This window comes from Delphinus delphis, chromosome 15 (assembly GCF_949987515.2).
Source record: "Delphinus delphis chromosome 15, mDelDel1.2, whole genome shotgun sequence".
Classification (NCBI taxonomy): Eukaryota; Metazoa; Chordata; class Mammalia; order Artiodactyla; family Delphinidae; genus Delphinus; species Delphinus delphis.
The window spans coordinates 52,651,158-52,675,608 of NC_082697.1; the positions used below are offsets into that span (position 1 = coordinate 52,651,158).

Sequence of the window (24,451 nt, forward strand, 5' to 3'; positions counted from 1 at the left end):
CTACTGCACTCAATAAAATGGACTCTGACAGCTGCCTCGCTCCTTCCTGGTGTGATGTCATCCTTCTCGATGGCCCCTGGCAGCCCCTCATGTGCTCCCAATACTGCTGGTCCCGTTCCAGCAGCGCACCTCTCCAGGGCAGAGTCACTGTGACCATCTCACAAAGACCCTTAAAGTCCATGTGGTCCCGTGGTTTTCTAATTCTTAGAGTGCTCTGGAGTTTTCCTACTTTTTGAGGTTTTTTTTTAATAACTAAGATAAAAGAGCAATAGAAATGAAGTACTTATTTTAATAGGAATTTATTACCGGTTTTATATATTGAGGATCTGTGAAAGTTTTACTCAGAAAAGGGTTCAACGGTGGGGACACTTTTTTCAATAACTGACTGAGCCCACTTGCCTTCACAAGTCAGATGAGGGGCAGGGGCAGAGCCAGCCAGAACCTGCGGGCCCAGCTGCCTGCCCACCCCCAGTAGCCTCAACCCCAGTGGCTCTGTCTTGCTTAAGGGAGTGAGGGTACCTCCCTGCAGGGTGGGATGACCCTGAGCTCTAGCTGGGGGTCTCCAGCTTGCAGACCCTGTGGGTGGATGCATGGTGTGGAGGCGGGTTACATGTTATCAGTAAGGCGGCCTGACAGTCATGAAGCCAACTTCCTGGTGCAGTCACAGCTGGAATCCTAGGGCTCATCCACACTGGGCTCTGGCGGGTTTAATTAGGGACTGAGATAGCAGTGTTGTTCCTGGATAGTCGGTGCACCGACACCCTGAGGACTCAACCCCCCACCCTCTTTCCCTCGCAAAAGGAAGCCAGGCAAGAGAGCAGAGGCCTCGGGCAGGGGAGTGAAAGGGCCGATTTAATGAGAAACTATAAACTGAGACCAGCCACGATTCACAGTGACAGGAGGCCATGCAGTGGCAGTGCGAGACCAGGAGAGGGGCGGCAGCAGGATACAGTGGTCCACGTGAGCAAGTTCACAGACAAACCATTCAGGAAATAGACAGTGTGGGCTCAGGCCCAGGGCAGGGCTGGTGTCCACCAGGGCACTTGTGCCACTTGTGGCTGCTCCTTTCTCGTCCCCAGCCTGTCCCCCGTCCAGTGCTGCAGCTGCTCCTGCTGCAGTGCCCGCTGTTGGAGCGAGCACAGTGACAGGTGACAGCAAGCCAGCCAGGGCAAAGGGCGCAGCACTTACTGGGAAGAGGATCCGTGGAGAGTGCACTGCAGATCTGAGTGTGCCTGCAAGGAGGCCCCTCCTCTCTGTCACCTCTAGTCCCAGCTGGGACACACCCCACAGAGGTTGTGCCCACATGCAGCAAGGACGTGGTATACACTGATGGGCTAGGCTCCTGGGCATTCCTTCTGGCCCTAGCAAAGACCAGGGTTCACAGAGGTGTGGCTGGAAAGGGAGCTGGGCAGGGGCCAGAGGAGAGTCCCTTCTTGGCAAGCTAGTGCCCAATCTCTTACCCCATGGCCTGTAGGTGTGCCAATGTCCACATTATCCCAGGTGGCATCTGGGCACTGTTAAGAGTTCCTGAGTTCTGAGGGCCAGAGTCATTCCTTCTGACCATCATACCTGCCTCTAGCACTCCAAAAACAAACTCAGGCCTGCCTGGGTCCATCCCCCACTCTCAGCCCAGCAGATCAGAAATGACTGTGGCTACAGGCTAGGCCCCAGTGCAGGCCCCAGGTCTAGGGAACCAGCCACTGCTCTGGCTGCTTTTGGTCCCAGGAAGACCCAGGACCGAACCTGTACCTGGTTCAGAAATGCAGGAAGAGACCCCAGCAGGGAGACCATGTGAGATCATTCCCTGCTTATCTTTCTGATCACAAACACCAAGCAAACCAGCAGCACACAAGCTCAGTGCCATCCCCCTGCCACTTGCTGACCCTTGGCCTAAAATCCAACAGAATTTTTGCCAAAAGAGTCAGATGCTCAGGGAAGGGCAAGGTGAAGAGGACAAGACTTCCAGGGGACGGACTGGTGGAACAGCTTCCACCCCCAAGTGGGAGCAGGGAAGCGAGCCACTGAGCGCGGGGAGCAAAGCACAGGGGGCCAGACTGACAGTGGGGAGTCCAGTCCCGGCTCCGTTAGCAGAGGCGCTTGTACGTGTAGATGTAGGCTTTGCAGCTGGGGCACGTGTGCGTCACATCCTTGAAGTCGTTGATGAGGCAGGGGATCAAGCAGCAGCCCAGGTCACACCTGAATCGGAGATGGGGAGAGACAGGGAGGCCTGAAGAAAAGGCACCGAGGGCCGGGGCCTACTCCAGCGTGGTGGTGGGTGGGCTCAGCCTCCCCACCCAGCAAGCGCTATACCACCTACCCCATGAAGCAGCAGAAGAAGCCCAGCACGAAGTTCATCAGGCCAATCTCGTAGGAGATCTTGGTGGTGATGGCCTGCTGGCAGTGGGGACACACCGTCTGCACGGGCGCACCCTCAAAGATCTCTCCCTGCAGCACTGTCACTGTGGTAGCAGCCCCTGAAGGGACCAGGACCGTGGCCGTATGGCCCCCAGGGCCAGGATAAGGCCCTGGCGGGTAGGGCCCTGGTGGGTAGTAGCCCATGGGTGGATGGGGGCCTGGAGGAGGGTAGAAACCTGGAATGACACAGAAGATGGAGCAAAGACAGATCACTGCCTTGCCACCTGCCCCATGTGAGAGGTGAGCACAAAGCCCTGAGGCCCCCAGCACCCAAGGACATAGGGTGAAGCCTTGGGGACCAGGCCCTGGGCCAAAGTAACCATCGACATTCTCCCAACCTTTCCTGCTCCCTGTCCCATGGGGACCAAGACAGAGAAGCTACTTGGCCCAGCCAGATAGGGCAGAGAGCTGGGAACAATGTCTAACCTCTCCTCAATCTTAGCTTGATGCGTTGGCTCCCTTGCCTCTGACACACAGGGGACTGAGCTGTGCTCAAGGACCTTGACCACAGGAGGGAAAACCTTGTCTCTCATCAGCCTCTCCTCCCCACCAGCATCAGGTCTTGCACTGTGGTGCCAGGGGCCAGCCCACCTGACCAGGGCCCGATTCTCCAGCCTGTGTAGTCTCTCTGAAGAGCTGCTGGGTGAGCAGGATCCCAGGCCTCCACCATGGACTCAGGTTCCTGGCAGCACCTCCCGGAGCCAGCCCTCCCCTGGCAGGGCCCGGGACACCTCTGGCCCACAGAACCTGCACCATGTTCTAGGGCACCTTCCCATGTCCACGTCCAGACCCACGATCAGCCCCCCACCCTTAAACACCCACACAGACAGACTACCCGCCCGCAGCAAAGGCTGGCTGGCAACCCAGGTGACATGCTGAGTGCTGGGCTAAGCGGATTCCTTTCCAGCTTACCTGGAGGCATGTAGGTGCTGTCTGCATTCACATGTGGGGGGATGAAGCTAGGCTGGGGCATTGGGTGACCCGGCGGCTCATAGGGTGGGGGGCCAATGTCTGCAGGGGGCAGTGACATGCCCGGTGGGGGCTGCATCACAGCTGGGGAGGTGCGGCCTGGACAGAGAGTGACACAGAGAGACAGGGAGAGGAAGCTCAGACGGCTCCAGCCATCAGCGGATGGCTGCTCCAGGCACCAGCTCCTAGCAGCTGGAAAGGGCAGGAGACAGCAATCAAGCGCTGAACCTACCTGGGGTGGGTGGAGCTCCACTTTTCTCCTCCAGAAGGGGGGCTGTGGGGCCCCCAGGGTAAGGAGGGGGCGGCTCATTCGACATCTTTGCTGCTTCTCCTGGACCCTGGAGGACAAACTGAGATGCAAAGTATGCTCCCATCCCGCCCCCCTCAGCCCCCCACTGCCAGTCAGGCACTGGTCTGTGATGAGGGGCTGCAGCACAAGGTGTGTGGTCATCCTCAGAGCCGCCCCTGCTGAGCCCAAGCACACAGGACCTCCTGTGGCTCCTGCAGGTATCCCCTGCCCCGGGGCTCAGATCACCTTTCACTCCCCTCCCCATAAATCTCCACACTTGTGATGGGCTGGGACCAATTCCTTCGAGAGAGCAGACTGGGCTCCCTGTAGGCCCTGGAGATGCCCCACCATTGCGTAGGTAACCCAGCCGAGAGCCACCATCCTCCAACCTCCAGAAACTACCAGCTTCAGGGGTCACCCACACTTCCTTTGTGAAAGCCAGACAGTGGGGTGGCCCTGGGAAGGGGACAGAACCCAGCAGCTTGGGAACCTAATCTAGGGCTTCTCACAGGGCAGTCTGGTCACTGGTCCTCTCCTCCCCTCCAACTTAGGGAGCACCAGGCTGGCCTCCACGCCAGGGCACTGTGGCCTGCTTGTGGGAGGGGGTCTGGGAGAGTTTTTACCTCCAATCCCAGGTACTCAGAGGAGATAGGCAGGTGAGGCTCCTTCTACTGCCGGCCTGGGCAGACACACAGGGTTCTGGGGAGCTGTTTCAGGGGGAGAACAGGTAGCGCCCTCAGCAGCGGCTGCCCTGGGCACCTGGCCCCACGCAGCCACACTCCCTCGGCACTGTATGTCTGGTGTCTCCCCCGCTGCCCAGCTCAGCGCCGTCCTGTGTCCCTACCCACTCCTCAGCCCCCCCTTCCCTTCCCCACAGCTGCTGTCTCCTCAGGGCCACAGCCAGTCCTCTGTCCACTCCCCACCAGGCCCAGAGCAGCCCCCTCATGTCCACATGCCCTGTGGGAAGGAATCAGAACCAAGGGCTTCTCCCCACAGCAGCAGCGCTGTTTTGGGCGGAGAGTGGATGGGGCGAGAAGGAAGGAGGTAGTGTTGGTCATTTCCTTCACAAGGTCCACTGAGCACCTGCTGCCGGGTACTGGGGGAGAAGCAGGGGAAGCAGGCCATCCTCCCGCCCCTGAGTCTGTATTCTGTGTCCTTTAGTAAGACACTTCCTCCACTCTATTCAGCAGCATAAAAGGCTAAAAATTAGTAGCATTTTAAAGTGAGACTCATATTTTTAAACTGATATAATATGAACTAGAAAAAAAAACAGTATAAAAAATATATACAGTGAAAGCAAGTCTCCTAGTATAGCTCCCTCCTAGAGCCCATCAGTGTTAAGTTCAGAACGATGTGGGGATGGAGGGCCCCAAACAATCCTGCCAGGGGAGAGGGAGCCTGGAGTCAGTAAGTTTAAATATTAAATTTAACACATTAGTGGCAGGGCCAGAGGAACTGAGTCCAAGCAACAAAAGTGAAAAAAGATACAACTGATTTCATCAAAATTTAAAACTTGTGCTTCTAAGGATACCATCAAGAAAGTGGGAAGACAACCCACACAGTGGAGGAAAATTTTTACAAATAATGTATCTTTTCAGGGACCTGTACCATTTAGAATATATAAAGAACTCTTCTAATTCATTAACAAAAAAGATAACCCAATTTTTTTAAATGGGCAAAAGGATCTGAACATACATTTCTCCAAAGATAAACAAATGCCCAATAAGCACATGAAAAGAACCTGAACATTGTTAGCCAAAAGGAAAATGCAAATCCAAACTACAAGGTACCATTTCCTACCCACCAGGATGGCTAAAATGAAAAGGACAATAACAAGTATCATGTAGAGAAACTGGAACCCCCCACATTGCTGGTGTAGCCGCTCTGGAAAACAGTCTGGCAGTTCTTCAAAAGGTTAAAATAGAGTTACCACATGACCCAGCAATTCTGCTCCTAGGTATATACCCAAAAGAATTGAAAACTCATGTCCATACAAAAACTAGTACAAGAATGTTCATAGCAGAATTATTCATAACAGCTAAAAAGTGTAAACAACTCAAGTGTCCGTCAACTGATAAATGGATAAACTGGATATAAATATATATATATATATTTCCACACAGTAGAATATTAATTCAACCATGAAAAGAGATGAAGTACTGACACAGCTACAACCTGGATGACCCTTGAAAACATTATGCTCAGTGAAAGAAGCCAGACATAAAGGACCACATATTATATGATTCCGTACATAAAATGTCTGGAACAGGTAAATCCATAGGGGCAGAAAGCAGATTCGTGGTTTCCAGGGGTTTGGGGGGCTGGCCATAGAACAGCAATTACAGAGTTCCTTTAGGGATGATGAAAATATTGTAAAACTGTAATGATGGTTGCACAATTCTGTGAATATACTAAAAACCACTGAATTGCACACAATTATTTAAAATATTTTAATTTTTTGGCCACGCCCTGCGGCATGCGGAATCTTAGCTCCCTGACCAGGGATTGAACCTGTGCCCCCTGCATTGGAAGCACGAAGTCTTAACCACTGGACAACCAGGGAAGTCCCCGAATTGCACGCTTTAAATGGGGAAATCGTATGGTATGTGGATTATTGTATGTCAATAAAACCTATTAAACTGAAAGAAAACAAAATTGCCCAACCTTATCACCCTAATGCAGCCCGTCTCTGCATGTCCCTGCCAGTCTGTATGTATAGGCACCTATATTTTTATATAGTTGCCATTGTGACAAAGTTTTAAATCCTTTTAACATTGTGTCACATATATTTACTCCATCTTGCAAGACTCCATGACCATAGATTTTAATATTTCCAAAAATGGGCCTATCACTGTTTACATGACCAATCCCTATTAAAGCATTTAGAATGCTCCTTATTTCATAAAAAACTGGAACACCTTTGGCTAATGCTCTTTCCCTTTCTTGGGATTATTTCCTTGGGCTAAACCTGTCAGAAGTGAGATTATTAGGTCAAAGGGTATGGACATTTTATGCCTTCTGTGAAGGATGATGCTGATTTACAGTGCAAACTCTGAATACTACTGTTATTATGATTTGTAATGTTAAGATGACACTTGGTTATGTTTACTTCTTTGATCACTAAGAGGGAGGACATCTTCCCAAATGCTTATCAATTATATGCCAGCTCTTGTGAGTTGCTGCTTATAATTATCCCGTGAAGACATGGAGGCCAAGGAAAGACAGGACCTGTCTGAGGTCCCATGGCTTATTAGAGGCTGAGCCAAGCCTAGGACCCTGGTGTGACTCTTCCACCCCCACCTGCAGGTGACTCCTCATAGCACAGGGTCAAGAACAGTAAACAGCAGAGCCTCTAGAGGACGTCACAGAAGGTCCCTGTCCAGGGGCACTGGCTGTGCATGCTGGGCCTGAGGTCCCTTGCCCAGGCCACTGCCAGTGGCCACAGCCACCCCGATGGGAGAAAAAGGCAGCTTTCCTTAAGGGGCTTGACTCGAGTCTGCAGAAAACTCTAATATGCTGAGTCTGTTAGAACCTGGGCGGGCACCTGCTGCAAACTGCCATGCTCCGCCCATCAGGGATGCCTGTGGAGGTGGCTTACCAGGAAACTGGCGGGTCCTGGGTCGCTAAGCAGGCCGGGAAGAGCTGCACTGTGCTTGGCAAGGCACTTGAGCACCTTTGGGTTTAAGAGGGAGGAACTAGCCCCTCCATGTCTGGGGAGCAGGCATACACACACACTTCAGAGGATGCAGGAGTGGCCTGCCTTGTCACCAAAATCTCTGGATCTAATTCCATCATCTCCTAGAGCGCAAGAATTCACTCTGGAATCCCACCATCATAATGATGGCATAAGCCCTGCACACAGGGCAGAGGCCTCCCCTGGTGTCCAGCAGAACCTAGAGCAGGCACTGCTGCAGGACACTCATTACACTCCAGGCCCTGACCACACCACAGCCCAGCTGCTCCTGTCTCCTCCCCTCCCCTCCACACCCACACCCACGATGCAGCTGCCTTCCTGAACTGTGGCAGAGACTGGGGGGCAGGCCCCTCCAATACGAAAGAGAGGTTTCTGAAAAATGGCTCATGAAGATTTCAGGAATTCAAACCCCAGTTCCCCTAGTGCTTCCCAATATAAAATCAAATGTGTGTGTTCCCACAAAACTGCATTGTCCAAGGTGTAATCAAAAACCTCAAGAATGCAATAATCTTAAAAAAAAAAAGGCACATGTCCAAAAGAACAGTTTTCCAATAAAAACGCACACTGCTCAAGTTAAACTACAAGTGCAAGCGTGGAATCTGATATCACAGCCCCGGCAACTTCACTGTTGGGCAGGTGCTGGAGCGTCCGTTAAAAGAGGCTCAGGAAGGGCAGCAAGTTCCCAACAGAGGAGAGGGAGGCCCATGGTCCTGGGAGCTTGATGAAGCCAACGTGCAGCCCCTGAACCCAAGACAGGCCTCTCAGCCTCCTGTTTAGATATTGTAGCTACAGACTGTGAAGAAACAGAGTTGTCTGAAAGCCGTCACGAGTCTATCATAAACCAAACAGGAGCTCCCAGGGGGCCCAGAGGACGTTACACAGCACACCCCTTTATGCCCTCTGGACTTGGTGGATGCAGAGGTATTACCCAGTCATAGTACTGATAAAATACAGATTCTCTGAGAAGAGAGCTAGAGATCCAGCTGACCGCTTAGCAGCTGGTCAGCCAAGGCGCTGACCCCAGCAGCAAGTGGGTGTAAGGTGCAGAGCAGGGCGCCCAAGACCTGGGAGCTGACTCTACTCTGCCACAAGCTTCATGGATTTCCTATTTAAGGAGCCTTAAATTCCTGCTTACCTGATTTCTGGCAGTTTTGGGGATGCTGGGGAATTTCCACTTCACCCTGGATGAAAGCGAAGTGCCGCTGCCCCAGCCCTGACGGCTCCTACTTTAGAAGCCACCGGCCTTGGGAGACAGAGCACTTTCGAAAAGCTTAAGTCTGGGCTGGAACTAAGCAGGAGCTGGAAATGTGTGCACGGCAGAGGCTGGATTCCTAGGGCACCTGTCACGGGGCCCCGAAGATGGAACTGACAAAGGAGATCAGTGTCCCCTCCACTGCATTTTCAGGTTGAGGCCTAGCCTGAAAGGAATGTCCTGACTACGGCCACAGGGCAGGGAGGCAGCGTGGGGCGCGTGGCTGGCAAGCTGAGAAGGCGCTGTTGGGACTCTGATCCACGCCGTGAGCCCACAGCTTCCTCAGGAGCCGAGGACGGACCAAGGGACAAGGGGGTGTCCAGAAGCTCTGGGACCATCATCCCCTACATGGGAGAGAGGAGAGGGAGGGCCTGCCTGCACCCTGTTCCACCAGGGGATGGAATGGGGCCACTTAAAAGCCACATCTGGCCTCTGCCCCCACAACCAACACAGCCTAGCACCCCCTGTGCTCTTATGTAGGAGGGAATTATTCCGGTCACCCTAAAGTGAGATGAAGCCTGTCTCCACGTCTGTCTGTCTGTCTTTGGACCCACTCCCTGCTGCAATCTCATGTCACCTTCCCCAGAGCAGCAGGCACTGGGCCTCTGGGGTAGGACACAGGGCCGGGCACTTTCTGCAAAGCCAGGTCTCCCCATGTCCCCTAGTGGAGTTAAAAGCACAAGACCTCCCGGCCCTGGGAAACGGCTCTGGTGTTCTGCTCTGCTCCCAGCTACTCACTGTGCCCTGTGGAGAGCACTGCTGTTGATCCAGGGCCAGAGCCTGGCCAACTGGCAGCAGCCTGAGGTGGCCCAGGTGGCTCCCCGGGGGAGCTGGGAGGGCCTGGGCCCGGGGCCAGCAGGATACACCCCTCACTGGCTCAGCCGCTGCTGCAAACTCCATTCTGCAGTCAGTCTAAGCTGTCCTGCACACCACCATGGGGGTGCCAACCCTGTCCCCGGTCCCCCCACCCCAGACAGTCTCTGCTGAGGAAACATACCCACACTGCCTTCTGGAGGAGGACTGGGAGGGCAGTGTGGAGCTGAGACGCATCTGTACATGAGTGCAGGTTCCTGGAGGACTGAGGACAGATGTGGGGGACGAGACAGAGATGAAGGGAGAGGACGCACCCAGAAGAAGGACTTTCTGACATCAGTTTTCCCCCAGGGTCTGCTAGAGCAGCGGTTCTCAAACTTTTTGGTCTCACAACCCCTTTACACTCAATTATTGAGGACTCCAAAAAGATTGTGTGAGTTATATATATCAATACTTACCTTACTAGAAATAAAAAATAAGGAATTGTTAAAAGTATTTATTCATTAAAAAGATTAACTTATTACATGTTAACATAAATAAAATTTTAAAATAACTACTTTCCAAAACAAATTTAATAAGAAGATGGACATTGTTTTACATTTTTGCAAACCCTTTAGAAGTCTGGCTTATCGTTAAAAAGTCTACAAATAACAAATGCTAGAGAGGATGTGGAGAAAAGGGAGCCCTCCTACACTGCTGGTGGGAATGTAAACTGGTGCAGCCACTATGGAAAATAATACGGAGGTTCCTCAAAAAACAAAAAATAGAGCTGCCATATGATCCAGCAATTCCATTCCTGGTATGTACCTGGACAAAACTATAATTCAAAACAATACATGCACGCCTATGTTCATAGCACTATTCACAACAGCCAAGACATGGAAACAACCTAAATGTCCATCAGCAGATGAATGGATAAAGAAGATGTGGTACATATACACAATGGAATATTACTCAGCCATAAAAAAGAATGAGGGACTTCCCTGGTGGCGCAGTGGTTAAGAACCTGCCTGCCAATGCAGGGTACACAGGTTCGAGCCCTGGTCCGGGAAGATCGCACATGCCACGGAGCAACTAAGCCCGCGTGCCACAACTACTGAGCCTGCGCTCTAGAGCCTGCAAGCCACAACTACTGAGCCCACGTGCCACACTACTGAAGCCTGCACACCTAGAGCTTGTGCTCTGCAAGAAGAGAAGCCACCACAATGAGAAGCCCATGCACTGCAATGAAGAGTAGTCCCCACTCGCCACAACTAGAGAAAGCCTGTGCACAGCAATGAAGTCCCAATGCAGCCAAAAATAAATAAAATTTTTTAAAAAATGAAAATAATGCCATTTGCAGCAACATGGAGGGACCTAGAGATTATCATACTAAGTCAAATAGAAAGACAAACACTATATGATATCAATTATATGTGGAACCTAAAATATGACACAAATGAACTTACCTATGAAACACAGACTCATAGACATAGAGAACACTTGTGGTTGCCAAGCAGGGTGGGGGTGGGGGTGGGGAGGGAAGGACTGAGTTTGGGATTAGCAGATGCAAACTATTATATAAAGGATGGATCAACAACAAGGTCCTGCTATATGGCATGGGGAACTATATTCAATATCCTGTCATAAACCATAATAGAAAAGAATATGAAAAAGAATTAATATATATGTATAACTGAAACTGTTGTATAGCAGAAATTAACACAACATTGTAAATCAACTATACTTCAATAAAATAAAAAAGTCTGGCTTAAGAGAAGGCAGCTAGATGCTCATATCTTCTTCTCCATCCAATCTGTTGTGATGTTTTGGTTAAAGTATGAGAAAATCCAGCCTCCCACAGTAAGTAGCTGGAAAAGGGAAAGGTATCTGAATAGTCTTCTCAGCTAATTGTGGATATTCTTCAACACTACACCCAAACCTGACAGGTGGTAGTAGCTTCTTAAAGGTTAGTTGCAATATGGAATCTGAATCTTTAACAACAAATTTTTCCTATTATATTGAAAATCATTGGGCTACCTTGTATTTGGAATGGATCTTTTACACATGCCCCGTTTTATAACAGCATGCATGGGTCATTTGGAAAATAATGGTCCACGATTATGATATGAGCCCTGATTATGTAGATCTAGCAATGTTAACACATCTCATTGTAAGATACGCCTCCCTCCAAAAAATCACATTGTTACTATCACCACCAACCCCATCAGAAAAGTCTTTAACTACTGGGAAGCTGTCAACCTCACGGTGGCAGATACAAGTTTTCCAAAATTCTGACATTTTCACTTGAAAGCTCAAATTTTATCATTGAAAACAGTAACAAATTTATCATTGGCAACTTATACAAAAATAAAAGGTCAGTTGTTTTCCTTGAATTAGCAGGCTCACTTTGTTCACTTTCAAGAAAATGTCTGCTAAATCCCTAAGTCTGAATAACCATAGTCTGTGTGTCAGTTGTTGTTTTAAATAAATATGGAGCTCCATGAAAATGCTAGTTCAGCTCACAGCTCAAACAGCTGCACACATGCTTCCCCTTGAGGTCTCCAGCATGCTTCATGTGCGTCCTTTCATCACAACACAAAACATTAAAAAAATGTGTACTCAAGGGTCCAGATAATAAACTCAATAATTTTTACTGCTTTTTCTTAAATGAAACTGGCGTGAACACAACCACAACAATGACTAGCACAGCTGGGTGCCACGCCTCGAGCAGAGCTAAGTCCTGCTACTGTTGCACGGCCAATGCTAATGCCAACATAGTGAAAAAGGCAATATAACCAATAACGTCTTGGTGTCCTTATAAACATAGTTCTGACCTTCAGCCCCTGGAAGGTCTCAGGAAGCCTCCAGGAGACTGCACGTCACCTTTTGAGAGCTGCCGGGCTAGAGGAACCCCCACGCCAGTAAGAGGGTACCTGCAGGCAGAGCAGGGTCAGGGCCAGAGGGACCAAGAGTCCCAGGACCGAGAGTGGACTGCGCCGGTGAGTCTCTGAGCTGGCTGTTTGTCACACTGAGGCCCCCACCCCAGGAACATGCTTGCTGCAACGTGCAAGGCTTTAAGGAGGCATCAGACTAGTTCAGACTCAGCTCCACCACTTTCCAGCTGTGTGACCTCACTGAGCCTCAGTTTCTTGTTTGTAAATGGAGATAATCATGCCTACCTCTCAGGGTTGGAGCTAGTTTTATAATAAACAGCATAATAAGCAAAACACCCAGACCAGTAGCTTGAGACCGAGCACACAAGAACACTGAATAAATGGCACCTGCTATTGTGGTCAATTATTGTGAACAACTTCCAATGGGAAGGAAAACAAAACAGGCACTGATGCCTCTGCTATGGCAGCTTCTGCTCCCACAGGAGCGGGGATCCTGGTGTGCATTCCCCCAGGATCCCGGGGTACTCGTAGTCAAGCCCAGCCTGAGCGGCTCAGCCCAGAAGAGGTCACTGTGGCATGGCCAAGTGGCGGCCAACTGCTCTGTGAGCCCCTAAGACAAGTTCTGGAAAGGAAGAGATACCAGCAATCATTCTAAAGGGCCATCGCTCCTTCCAGGCGACTGCCCTGGAGCTCCATGGGCTACAATGCCCCGGGAAGGGCACTCTGCCCAGACCCTGGCATCCACCCGAGACCCTAGTGGCAGCAACTGCAGGGCCGAGTTTCCCACAGCCGGGCTGGCCTGCCCACTGCCTCCCGCCAGAGGAACTCACCCCCCACCCTCCAGCAGCCATTGCACCAGGATGCCAGCTGGCCTCAGAGGGGCTCCTCTGTCCCCAGGAGGCAGGTTCCAGGCGTCTGGCCAGAGGGGGCTTTGGGCTTTGCTGGGGAAACTGAAAGGCAGCTTTCCGCCTTGCCCACAGCCTTGCATCTGCTGAACCAAGGAGGCGCCCACTGCTCCGCGAAGGGTGGAGGCCCGGGGTGAAAGCCAAGTGCCCTGGGGGGGGGTCCCCTAGGGCCCACCCAGAGGATGGGGGAAGGGGAGCACACTCAGCCCCTGCTGAGCAAGGGGGCCTGGCCCACATCGTCCACACCCCGCCTGCCCACTGTAGAGGCTGCGTGGACCATGAAGGACCAGGCAACATGAGGCGTCCCTGTGGCTGGGGGCTTATTCACCAGGGATGGCCACTGACTCCCTGGGCGACGCCACGTACCGTCCTGTTCTCCCAAGTTCCCAGGGGTGGGCTTAAGGACAGTCTGTTTGGTGGCCACTTAACAGAGGCCCTTGGAGGGGGACGGCACTTCCTCTGGGAATAACCAACCATCTGTTGGTGCTGATCATTGTGTAGCACCTACTTTGCGCTGGGCACAGGCTGGGAAGTGTCAGGGAGTGAGCGGCTCGGTCCCTGCCTTCCAGAAGCTCACAACTGAGTGGGGGAGACAGGAGTCAGATACACACCAGAAACACCAAACCTAAGTACACAGTGAAACCAGTGGTGTACAAGAAAGTACGGAAAGATCAGACCCATTCCGGGGGTCAGGGAGCAACTCTCCAAGTAAGCCGGGGGGAGGTGGTGGGGTCAATGAGACTAGCAGGCAAAGGAGAGGACGGGACAGTGGCAGGACAGTGAGTCACAAGGCCTCAGGAAGGAGGCTGCGCCTGGTGTGGGTGGCCAGACAGCAGCCTGGAGCCATCGAGCCTCGGGACTGTTTCAGAGGCACGAGGCGCAGGGGCTGCCCTGCAGCGCACAGACCTCAGATCCCCACAGAGGACCTGGGCCAGTAGGCAGGATAAGGACCTCAGGCCACGCAGCCCACAGCAGCACCCCGGCCCTTCTCCTCTGAGCAGCCACCCCCCACCCCATGCACCACCCCCTCAACTCAGCCTTCAGGAACAAAGACACTGACTTCCTTTCTAGACCGGCAGTAAAATTTGAAGAGCGCCACCGATGGATTGTATGACCCTATATAATCTCTCCACGCCTCAGTTTCCCCACCTGGACCACAGAACTCCATTTTTATTCAGGGCAGCAGTATCTTTGCTAAGATGTAGGACAGTCATGTGACCATGTGGCTAAGTTCTGGCGAATGAGTCACAGTAGAGTGACATATGTTCTTGTTGGAAGGTGCTAAAAGGGAGCCACCTCGGCAGGGAGATGGAGCCCATGTCCTCAGGCCCTCCTCCTGCCTGCTGCCAGGAAGATGGATGTGACAGCCCTAGCAGCCATGCTTGACCACGAGGTGACCTTGGGAATGGAAGCCATGCTAAGGACAACTGAAGGTGCCCAGGCCCTGGATGACCATGGAGATACCATTCCAGCACTGAATGGACCACTTCTCTCACCTATCTTGTAGTGAGAGAGAAACAAACTAACTTGTTTCCCCTGGGGTTACTGTGAGTTTCCTAGTAAATGCAGCCAGACCTCAATATCAAAGAGAAACAGAGAAGTTAGTTTTCCAGTAATTCTCAAATCCAAGGTAGCCAGAATCTACTTGTGATTGGTAAATTTCCAGTTAGTTATTAACAAGAAAGGAAAACAAGTACCATTAAAAATAAATAGTGCTCCTTGGGCCTGAAGGTATGTAAACAAGTGGTCCATCATTGAAAAGCTCCCATTAGGACTTCCCCATGCCTTGGCTTCCTCTAGCTCACAATGCCTTGCAGAGCAGGCCCATAGGAGGCCAAGTTCAGCCCTGGCAGACTGGAAATCCTGAACTCAGCCCCTTTTCCATTGTCCTTAAAGATGCAGGCAGGACAAGAGAGACAATCCCTCCCTCAGATAGCATCACTGGTGGCTGCAAACCATTTATTTTAACGCTCGAACCTGGGTGTATCTGATGCCTTGGGAATTCTAAACACTTCAAAACAAGCTAAAGACATGGAAAGGACCAGAAAGTAGATCTGGTTCTCCCATCTGGCTGCTCTCCTCCCACCCAGCCCTACACTCTTCTCCCTGATGAGTATCATGGCTCAACAGAGCTGATACATCAGCCTAAGCCAATGGCCCCAAATACCACAGCCTACGCCCTTCCCCAGGGAGGCTTGAGTCCTGATGTCACAGGCCAAGCAGGAAGGGCAGACTCCTCACCTGCTGGCACCCAGGCACTAGGTCCCACCCATCTGGCCACCTAATGTTCCAGAGTCTCAGTTTTCTCATCTGTGAAATGGCAGCAGCCGTCCTTGACCCACCGAGTTGTGATGAGGCGTAAATGAGGTCATGGATGAAGAGCTCAGAGCCTGTCACATAGTGTTCAATAAGCACAAATCATGGTTTGCATAAATACAAATAGCTGTATTTATGGAGACGCAAGCAGAGTGTGGGAAAAGGAAGTATACAATAAAACAGAAAAGAGAATACATTGGTTGCTCTTAATCAGAAGCAAAATCAAAAGGCAGACAGGACTCAAAGAATGGTTCTAAGCTAAAAAGTAGTAAGGCTTCTAGGAACTGTGATGATGATGAAAATCATAAATGCACAATTTACATCATGCTGAATTCTGGTCAGAGCCGTGGCAAACCACTCTGACTCCCCGTGACAGAGGCAAGGGCACCTGGGCCACAGCAGAGTGGGTTCATGCAACTCTTCTGGAGGACAATCTCACTCCTGTACATTCTTTTTAACACATTAATTCCATTTCGAGGCATTTGTCCTAGAAATAAACGAACACATGAGCAAAGGTTCACATGTAAAAATGTTTCTGTAGATCAACGTTTTGATGTTCAACCAAAGGAACTAGTTACCCATCTGGTTAACCTATACCATGTAACTATATTCACTCCCTCAAAATGATGTGGATCTACCTTTATTGACATAGGAAGATGGACTTGATAGAGCACCCCGTAGCAGGTACAGTGCGATCCCTTCTCAGAGAGACGTGTGTATTTACATGTAGATTACACACCAAATGTTAAGGGTGGTTTTTTCTGGATAGTGAGATTTTGGATGATTTGTTTACACACACACACATACACACACACACATATAGAGAAACTTTTTATTTCTGTGTAGTTTCTAGTTTTTATAGGGTAGGCAGCTCCTTTGGTTGGTTCCTTCCTCAAAATGCTCACTATAAGTGTGTTATATTTATGTATATTCCTTCTCAGTCCAGAAAAGGTGTCTCTGACCATAATCTAGTTCTGTCTGTAGGGAAAGAAATGCTCCAAGGAGCAAACCCAAGGACTGGGCTGTTCCCCTCTCATGAGTTGGAGTGGTCTTTGCTTCAGTTTTGTAGGAATTTGGTAACACAAGTCAGTTCTCTATACCAAGTCACTTCCCAGTGCTCCAGTAAAATTGAGGGTCTAGACCTGTGAAGCTGGAACATAAACGCCATCCAAGGTAGTTCTAGCCCCAGAGACCCTGCCTGGAGAGCCAGCAGGAAGTCACCTGGCAGAGGAGGCAGGTGAGAAAATCCCAACAGACACATGACAGAACTGAGACTGACAGCATCACAGGGCTTGACCGAGGTCACTAGCTGGAGCTGGCGCTGGGAACACAGGTATCCTCCTGCCCTCTGAGCCGCCTCCCAGGCAGGACCAAGCTCAGGAGCTTGGATTCTGCATGTTTTACCGTTGACACAGAAGAAGGAAGTACAGACAGGAGGGGGATGAGGAGCAAAGGGCAGAAAACAGATGCAGCTGCAACCACAAGTGGATAAACAAGTCATCTGCACCTGCTGGACAGGCAGGGCTTGGTAACCAGAAGGCTGACTAATTTTAGAAATGCAATGAATCTAAAGAACCATCCCTTAGGCAATCAAAGTGGAACCCTGAAAAGAAAAAGTCCTTAACTCTGCCTTTGTTGAGCTGACACAAAATGGAAGGCAGCTATGCTCACCACTACACCACCTACGCGAGCTGACACAAATGGACAGTCTTTGGATCGACTCTACTTTAACTGGTTATCTGAGATCAAGATACACCATCTTGATCCAGGAAAAAGCTCTAGGGCCTTAAGTGCAGCCAAGCCACGTGGCCACTACAAGTCCCCATTCAGCTGTAAGAGTCTTATTTTGGACACAAAGGCCTGCTGGCCTTGCTGGCCCAGGAGAGGAACTCAGCCTGCAGCTGAGCCTTGCCCAAGTCCCCCCATTCCGTTGGGGGTGGGGGAACCGCTATGCTCCCAAGAGAATGGCTTTGCCTTTCTGCCCTCATGAACTCCGAGTCCCGTAGGTACTGCTCATTTTCCGTGAGCACAAGGAGGGAGCGCCTCTGCATCATTTAAGTCCCTCCTGTTGCAGGCAGTGTCTCAATTCTTTTACACTAAGCACTGCTGGGTGAAGAACAGCAGCTGCAGTCAGTCCAGCGTGGCACGCTTCTAGAGGTCACTTGGATGGAATCAGTGAAAAGAAAGAAGCCCAAAGCCAGCAGACACCTAGCAGACCAGTAATTATTCCTGGGGTAGGACCTCACAATTGCAATGCTTAGATGTGCCGTAAACACCCTGTGAAGGGGCACACGGTAAGAAGCTGCATACAGAACTGACGAAAAAACCCAAGAACACACAACAGCACAGGGATACTCTCCAGCGGAAACGCCCCTACGTGTAGCAAGGGGCACTCACACAACTGGCACTGACAATCCAGAGGAGCTAGCGTCCAGGACAAGGACACGATGTCCACAAAGGTGAAGGGGAAGAGCCGGAAAAGTGCCCTGGGAAACCTGAGTGGGGAACAAATCTAATCAGCATGTGAAATTACACTCCATGAAACAGTATATGGAAGTTGAACTAAATTCATATCACTCTAAATGGACATCTGACCCAAAGAGCTGGCTTGTGCCATTTGGGACAGAATTATTTTGGATCTTCTCTTTGAGGAAATGAGAGCTCACGCTGTATCTGGGGTTGCCTTATTTTCGGCCATGTGCGTATTTCTCTATGTTTCGTACATCTAGAGGCCACCTTTCAGGCCACAAGTGTCTCTAGTGATCACCAAGTCCAAGGTCTCAGCTGACATACGTTTGGTCTTCAGACATTACTAAGCACCCATGAAGGCAGGCCTGGGCGCGGTGCTGCATTTAACAGTGGGCAAGATGGCCGCGCCTGCCCTCCAGCAGCTCCCTGACGGGGAGCCTGGCCCAGCTGCTCAGACAAGAGTCGAGTCTCAAACCAGTGCTCCTTCCCACTGCAGCTGGCTCAGCCCCATCTCTTATCTCACACATTTTCCAAAATGTTTCTCAAAATTTTGCTTAAGCAGAATCTTGAACACCCAACAAAGTGCTTCACACAGTGGAATTCCATTGTGTGAGCATACATGGATTTCACTGCACCCAGGACAAAAGGAGAAACAAGTGAAGTGAGCTGACCAGTCCCTCCCTTTCTCCTGGAACAGAAGGAGGGCTCCTGCATGCCTCCCCTGGTGCCACCCAAGGCCTCCACAGGGCACCAGGACCGGAGGCCTCTGCCCTGCTGGCTGACTGCAGTCCTGACCACTGCACATTCAATAGGGAATTCAACTCTACGCAGATCTGTGTTCCCCACTCCAGGGAGGATGGAGCACACACAGACCACGGGCCCTACACCTCAAGGCTTTACCAGCCAGTAGAGAGATGGGACAGCTGAAGGGCAGACACATACATGATTTTATTCAACACACAAACAGCCAGCACGCATCTAGGCCCTGAAGATGGGGGAAACAGTTTTCATGTCACAATCCAGTGGGAGAGGGGCTGTAAAACACAGAAACTAGTAAAATACATTGTATGTCAGCTAGTGAGGCGTACCACGGAGGAAGGAGGAGCAGGGAAGCAAGGGCTTCTCTGAGTGGGGAACCTTCAGGCAAAAACAGGACGGAGGTGAGGCGAGAGCCACGAGCCATGTACACGGCTGGGGAAAGGCCCTGGGGAAGTGCAGTTCCGCGCAGAGGCCTGGAGCATGTCCACACGCCCGTGGCTGGGCAGGCAGCTGGGCAGAGTTGGGGCAGGAGTGAGATGGAGGGCTTCCCGTGCTGTGCCTAGGCACTAACGTGGGTCCCCAAGAGTCCTGAACCCTACAGTGCTTGGCCCCCACCTCCGGCGGGCACAGGTTCTTTTTGGCCAGTGTGACTGGGACCACAGAGAAATGGGCCCCCGTGTGGCCCCCATACTCCCCAGGCAAAGCAGGTAGACAGGTGACCCGAGCTCACCTAAGCTTGCCTCCATGGGGACAGAAACCGAGGCCTGCCCCGAGTGCCAGAGCTGAGAAGTGGTCACGTGAGCAACACAGAATTCCTCTAGCTCTGGGATTAGCCAATTTTATTCAGCAGAGCCATCACTACCCAAGTTTGTTTGCTTATTCTTTCTTTCAAGTGACTACCTGTTTGAAAAGACTTGATTCCTGACTCTTTAATTCAGCCAACATTTCATAGGCCCTCTATAGAGGCCACTCACCTCCCTGGTCCCTGCCCTCAGGCAGCTGCAGATCCAGCTGGAAAGCCAGCTCACACTTGAAAAAATTTTGCAAAAGATACTCAGCAAAACCCAAATGAGAATATGTGACAGCAGGTGCTCCAGGTGAGAGAGGGGGCGGTCTGTGGGTGGGGGCCCTGGGAAGGCTTCAGGGACCAGGTGGGCCCTAGGTAGGCCCTGCAAGGAGGTGGGCAGGGGTTCCAGGACTGGAGCAAGAGTCACTAGGAGAAAGGGGGAAAGAACTGTGGTCAAAGGCCCAGCCTCCCCAGGCAGACTGGCAGCTCCCAGAGGGCAGGGGTGGTGTTTGGGGCCAGTCTCTCCACAGCCCCAGGCAATACATCAAATATCAGCTGACCAGTTGGATGATAACACAGCCTGGCTGATACTCCCTGGCAGGAGCTCTGTCCCCCAGCCCACAGGCCCTGCTTCAGTTAGCAGTACCCCTGTCCCCAAGATGGACGTCTGAGAGATGTTCCACAATTGTCTCTGCCCCTTAAAACCTGACCTGTCAGCAAGCCTTGCGAATGCCATGGTTCCCAAAGCTCTCAGAACTCATCTACTGGTCAAGGTTCAAGGTCAAGGTTTACTGGTCAAGGTTCAAGGGGAAAAGTCTGGACTTGGCCGTGTGTTCCAGATCTCTCTACCCAAGAGTGTAATTCGCCCTTTCCCAAACAAACCAAATCCCGCCCCAACCAAAGAACCTTTCCACCGACCCTTCCTTCAGCCTCCAAACCCTCTTTCCAGAAGATGGAGCCTCTCCTGTAATTCCCTGTGGTGGGGATCCTCTGTCCCTCACTCTTGTCACCCCACTGGAGAACACTGGGACTCTCCCCCTCATTTTCCTGGGACCCAGCTCAGTCCCTGGCACAGGTGTGTTGAATAAGCAGGTCGGTGAGGGAAGGCTTCCCATGCTGTCCCTAACCCGCAGCCACTGGCCCAGAGCACAGCCTCAGCCGAGCAGCAGTGTGCGGGCTTCCCGATGAGAGTGCCAAAAATCCAGACAAGAAGAGAAACCCTTTCTTGAGTCACTGTCGAGTCCAGGGAGCAGTTTGCACAAGGGGGCCGTGGGAGCCCCCATTTCCCTTCAACCCTGCTGTCTCAGGAGAGCTGGGTTTGGGGCTCTGCTCTGCCATTATTTGGCAACCCTGGACACGTCATTTGGTATTCTGGCTGCTTCCTCAGCCGTGAGACTCAGAGGTGCCTGAGCTGCATCTGCAGAGCTGACACTGCATGCAATGACAAAACACAGGTGAGAGTTCTGTCCGGTGGGAACAAAGCACATACAAAAGGCACACACTGCAGACAAAACTTCATTCCCTGCTGTTTCCCCAACTTGTAAGACTATTGCTCTTAATGTTAATTAGAACTGTGACAACCGTTTCACGTCTTCCTGAAGTAATAACAGGTTAGAATTCTCCTCAAGCTCCACCCAGGGAGACCCTTCCGCCATTCCCTACCTACTTCCACCTTTCCTGGCCTCTGTTTCTCCTTGAAGGAAAAGCACAGACACTGAAACAGATCTGAGTTTTAGACTGAATCAACACTTATTGAACACATTATGTATCCAGCACCTTCACAATTTTTACTGGACACCTCCTCGTGGTAAGAATTGATGGTCTGGATCACCCAGCGGACAGACCACGCAGGAGCTCACAGCACCCACAGATCAGGAGTACCAAAAAGGTGATGAGAAATGTTTTCTAGAAAAATGATCAAACATTACCAAAAACACATCACAACTGCTTTCATGGAAAGAATCAGAACGTCATTGGCCTTCCTTACCCTGCACTGCATGGTTTCGTGCTGTCTTCTGTCTAATATTAGGGGCCCCTAATCTTCTCAGTGCTTACAGCAGAGACAGACCTTCATCTGGGTGTTGCTCCTCACCTACCACAGATGCAGCAATTGAGGGTCTGGAAGGGCAAATGACTTGTCACACAGCTTGGAAGCGACAAAAAGGCCTCTAGCGTGGTCTGCAGGGCCCTCTCAGGGTGAGAGGCTCTGCCTGCCACAGGTCCCAGGCCAGGTGCCCCCTGTCCCCTGCAGCACTAAGTTGCATTGCAGCCTCTACCACCTCCAGGGGAGATGTGTCTGGGAGAGTCCTGACTATGCAGAGAAGAGAGAACGAAGACCTTTGTGGGATCCTAGAAACTGGCACATTTCCATTCTGTGCACTGCACTTCCAAGTCCCTTTGTGGGGCACAATAAGCCTCATGCCACCACTGCCAGCCTGGCTCTCCTCCTCTCTCCTCCCCACTAAGGGCCGAGCTCCCACTGCATGCTGCTTTCTCACTGGCACAACTGCCTTCCTCCTTGTAAGGGTAGAGACATCAATATAAGATGCCATGACTTTAACTGCCACACTTCCCTGACTGTGTCCTATATGAGTACAAATACGTTCGTGCCCTTTGAATAGTGTTTCTGAAAGTGGAGACGAATTTTCACAGGACCTGTCTCTTCGCTCCCTTTCAGACCACTGAAGAGGGTCAGGGTTGGTATCTCTGGCTATGGAATAAAGTACCTGGGCCCAAGGGACTCAGAGCTTGTTCACTGGGCTACGAAGCCCTGTGCCCCTAGGGCTTTAGAAAACACACCAAACCAGCAGATTCAAACCGGGAAAGCTTATAGTGTAAAGAGGAGGAATGGCTTGCAAGCTGACGACTTACATCAGTCCCTGCCAACACAATATGTGGGGCGACCTGGCCATCGGGACACATCCCATCAGTTCCCCCTCAAAACAATTTTGTTCCCTGAAGTATCATTCTATGTCACACAGTCCATGTTTTTGCTCTTAGGGTGATTCTAGAACCATGGCCTGCTGTTTTCAAATCTTTGCAAGAGCACATATAAAGCTCTTTCTTGGTTCCAGAGGCCCATCCTATAGAAAAACCTCCAAAGTCCTCAGCTCCTCAGGGATGAGAGACAGAGAGAATGACTCTCAAATATGCAGTCAGTTAAAAAACAAGAATTCTAAGACTAATTAATAATATGCATGTTTAACTATTTAGGGGGGGATAGACCGATATCTGCAACTTACTCTGACACACATAAAAACAAAATAATCAGATGGACTGCTGGATGGTTAGATTTGTGATAAAGTACAATAAAATGTTGGACTTTCCAGGTGGCATTCACTGTAGAATTTCTTCAACTTTCCTGTACGTTTGAAACTTTTCATAATTAAACGTTTGGCAGAGGGCAAGGCAGAGCTGGCGTGCCTCTCCCCACCAGACTCTTAGATCAGCCCTGAGGGAAGAAACAAAGCACGGAGGAGCAAGGTCACACTTGCTAGGCACTGCCCTGCCCAGCAGCCCACAGGACACACACGAAACTGGTATAAACGCTATGCTCGTCTTCCATCCTCCTCACACTAAGACCAAGGTTCTCAACCCCAAATGAGCCCGAGAATTATCTGTGGAACTTATTAAGTAAACTCCTGGGGCACATCTCATAACTGCTACATCTGAACCTCTGGGGGTGGGTCCCCGGAATCGGCCCTTTTAACGAGGGCCCCGATGTCTCTGATGCAGAGGATCTTAGGCCCATACTGGAGAAACTTATAGCCTCTTGCTCCTTACCTGACACCTGTTGAAAGGCCTCCTGGGAACATTTAGAGGAAAGCAAAAACACGCATACCCTTAAATAAGTCAAGTGCCCAAACCCGGGCTCGCATGACGCCGTGAGTTCAACTACACCAAAGTCCTCGATGGTATGAGGTTGGGCCCAAAGATAGGCCAGGTCACTGCCTCCACCCCCGGCACCGGCGTGTGCGGTCAAGAGCGGGCGCAGAGATTTACAGATGTAGGCAAACCAGGGCGGGCGGGGGAGGGAGAGCCGCGCGGGGCCCGCCTGGCCTGCCAAGATCACCACGGAGCTCAGCAGAAGCTTCTTTGTCGCCGGGACCCTCCTCCCGACCCCCCCCTCCTTGAGGAAACAGCCCCTGCGGAAAACCGGGGATGGTACTTCCCCAACCTTCCCTGCAGAGGATGTGGGAGGCGTGATAGCGGGATCCGAGGAGCGGACCGTCAGCCCTCGGGGCACCGAGCACGCCGCCTGCCGAAGCCTGGCTAAGCTGTCACCGCAGCCCCGCGGGTGGCCGGCCAACCCAGCGACGGTACGACGTCAAAACCCCAAGGCTGCTCTGGATCGCATCAGCATCCTGGGAGGAGGCGACCGGCCCGCTGCGCCGCCCCCGTGGTCCCTTTACCTCGAGAAGCCAGCAGCCCAAGGCCGAGCGAACGCCGAGACAGCCCGGGTCCAAGCGCTCGGAGGACAAGACCCTCAGCCCCGCGGGGCTTTGCGCGCACACCACCGCCCCCCGTCCGCCCAAACGCCTCTGGGAGATGTAGTCCGTCCGGGTGCCCGAAACGCGCTCCGCGGGCCAGCGGGACCACAGTGCCCGGCGTGCACCGCGCGGGCGCCGCAGGCGGGGGCAGGGAGGGGACTGCGCGGTACAAGGTCTCGCCAGTCCCCGCATTGGCCGCGAGTACCCAGCCCTGCTCCCAGGAGTCTCCGCGGGAAGCCGTCTAGAATGGTCGAGGCGACTCACCGTCGCCGCGGCGGCCGCGGCGGCCGCAGCAGCAAGAACAGCCGCCTCCGCAGCTCGCAGTGGCGCGTCTGTCAGAAGGAGGCGGGTAGACTTTGGAGCAGGGTCGAGGCCCGTGGCGTCACAGCGAGGGGTGGAACCATGCGGTCAGAGGAG

The 24,451-nt window shown here is 51.8% G+C and overlaps 1 protein-coding gene across 1 annotated transcript; it reads right to left on the minus strand.

Annotated features, from left to right (window-relative positions):
- Nucleotides 1–1,917: 1,917 nt before the first annotated feature.
- On the minus strand, nucleotides 1,918–24,206 carry CDIP1 (cell death inducing p53 target 1). Its single transcript, XM_060031668.1, has 5 exons — nucleotides 23,957–24,206; nucleotides 3,617–3,722; nucleotides 3,328–3,483; nucleotides 2,318–2,591; nucleotides 1,918–2,196 (listed from the first exon to the last, which is right to left on the minus strand). Exons 2-5 carry the CDS (start codon nucleotides 3,699–3,701, stop codon nucleotides 2,085–2,087), a joined length of 627 nt encoding a protein of 208 aa, XP_059887651.1. The 5' UTR covers nucleotides 3,702–3,722; nucleotides 23,957–24,206; the 3' UTR covers nucleotides 1,918–2,084.
- Between the last annotated feature and the right edge of the window lie 245 nt (nucleotides 24,207–24,451).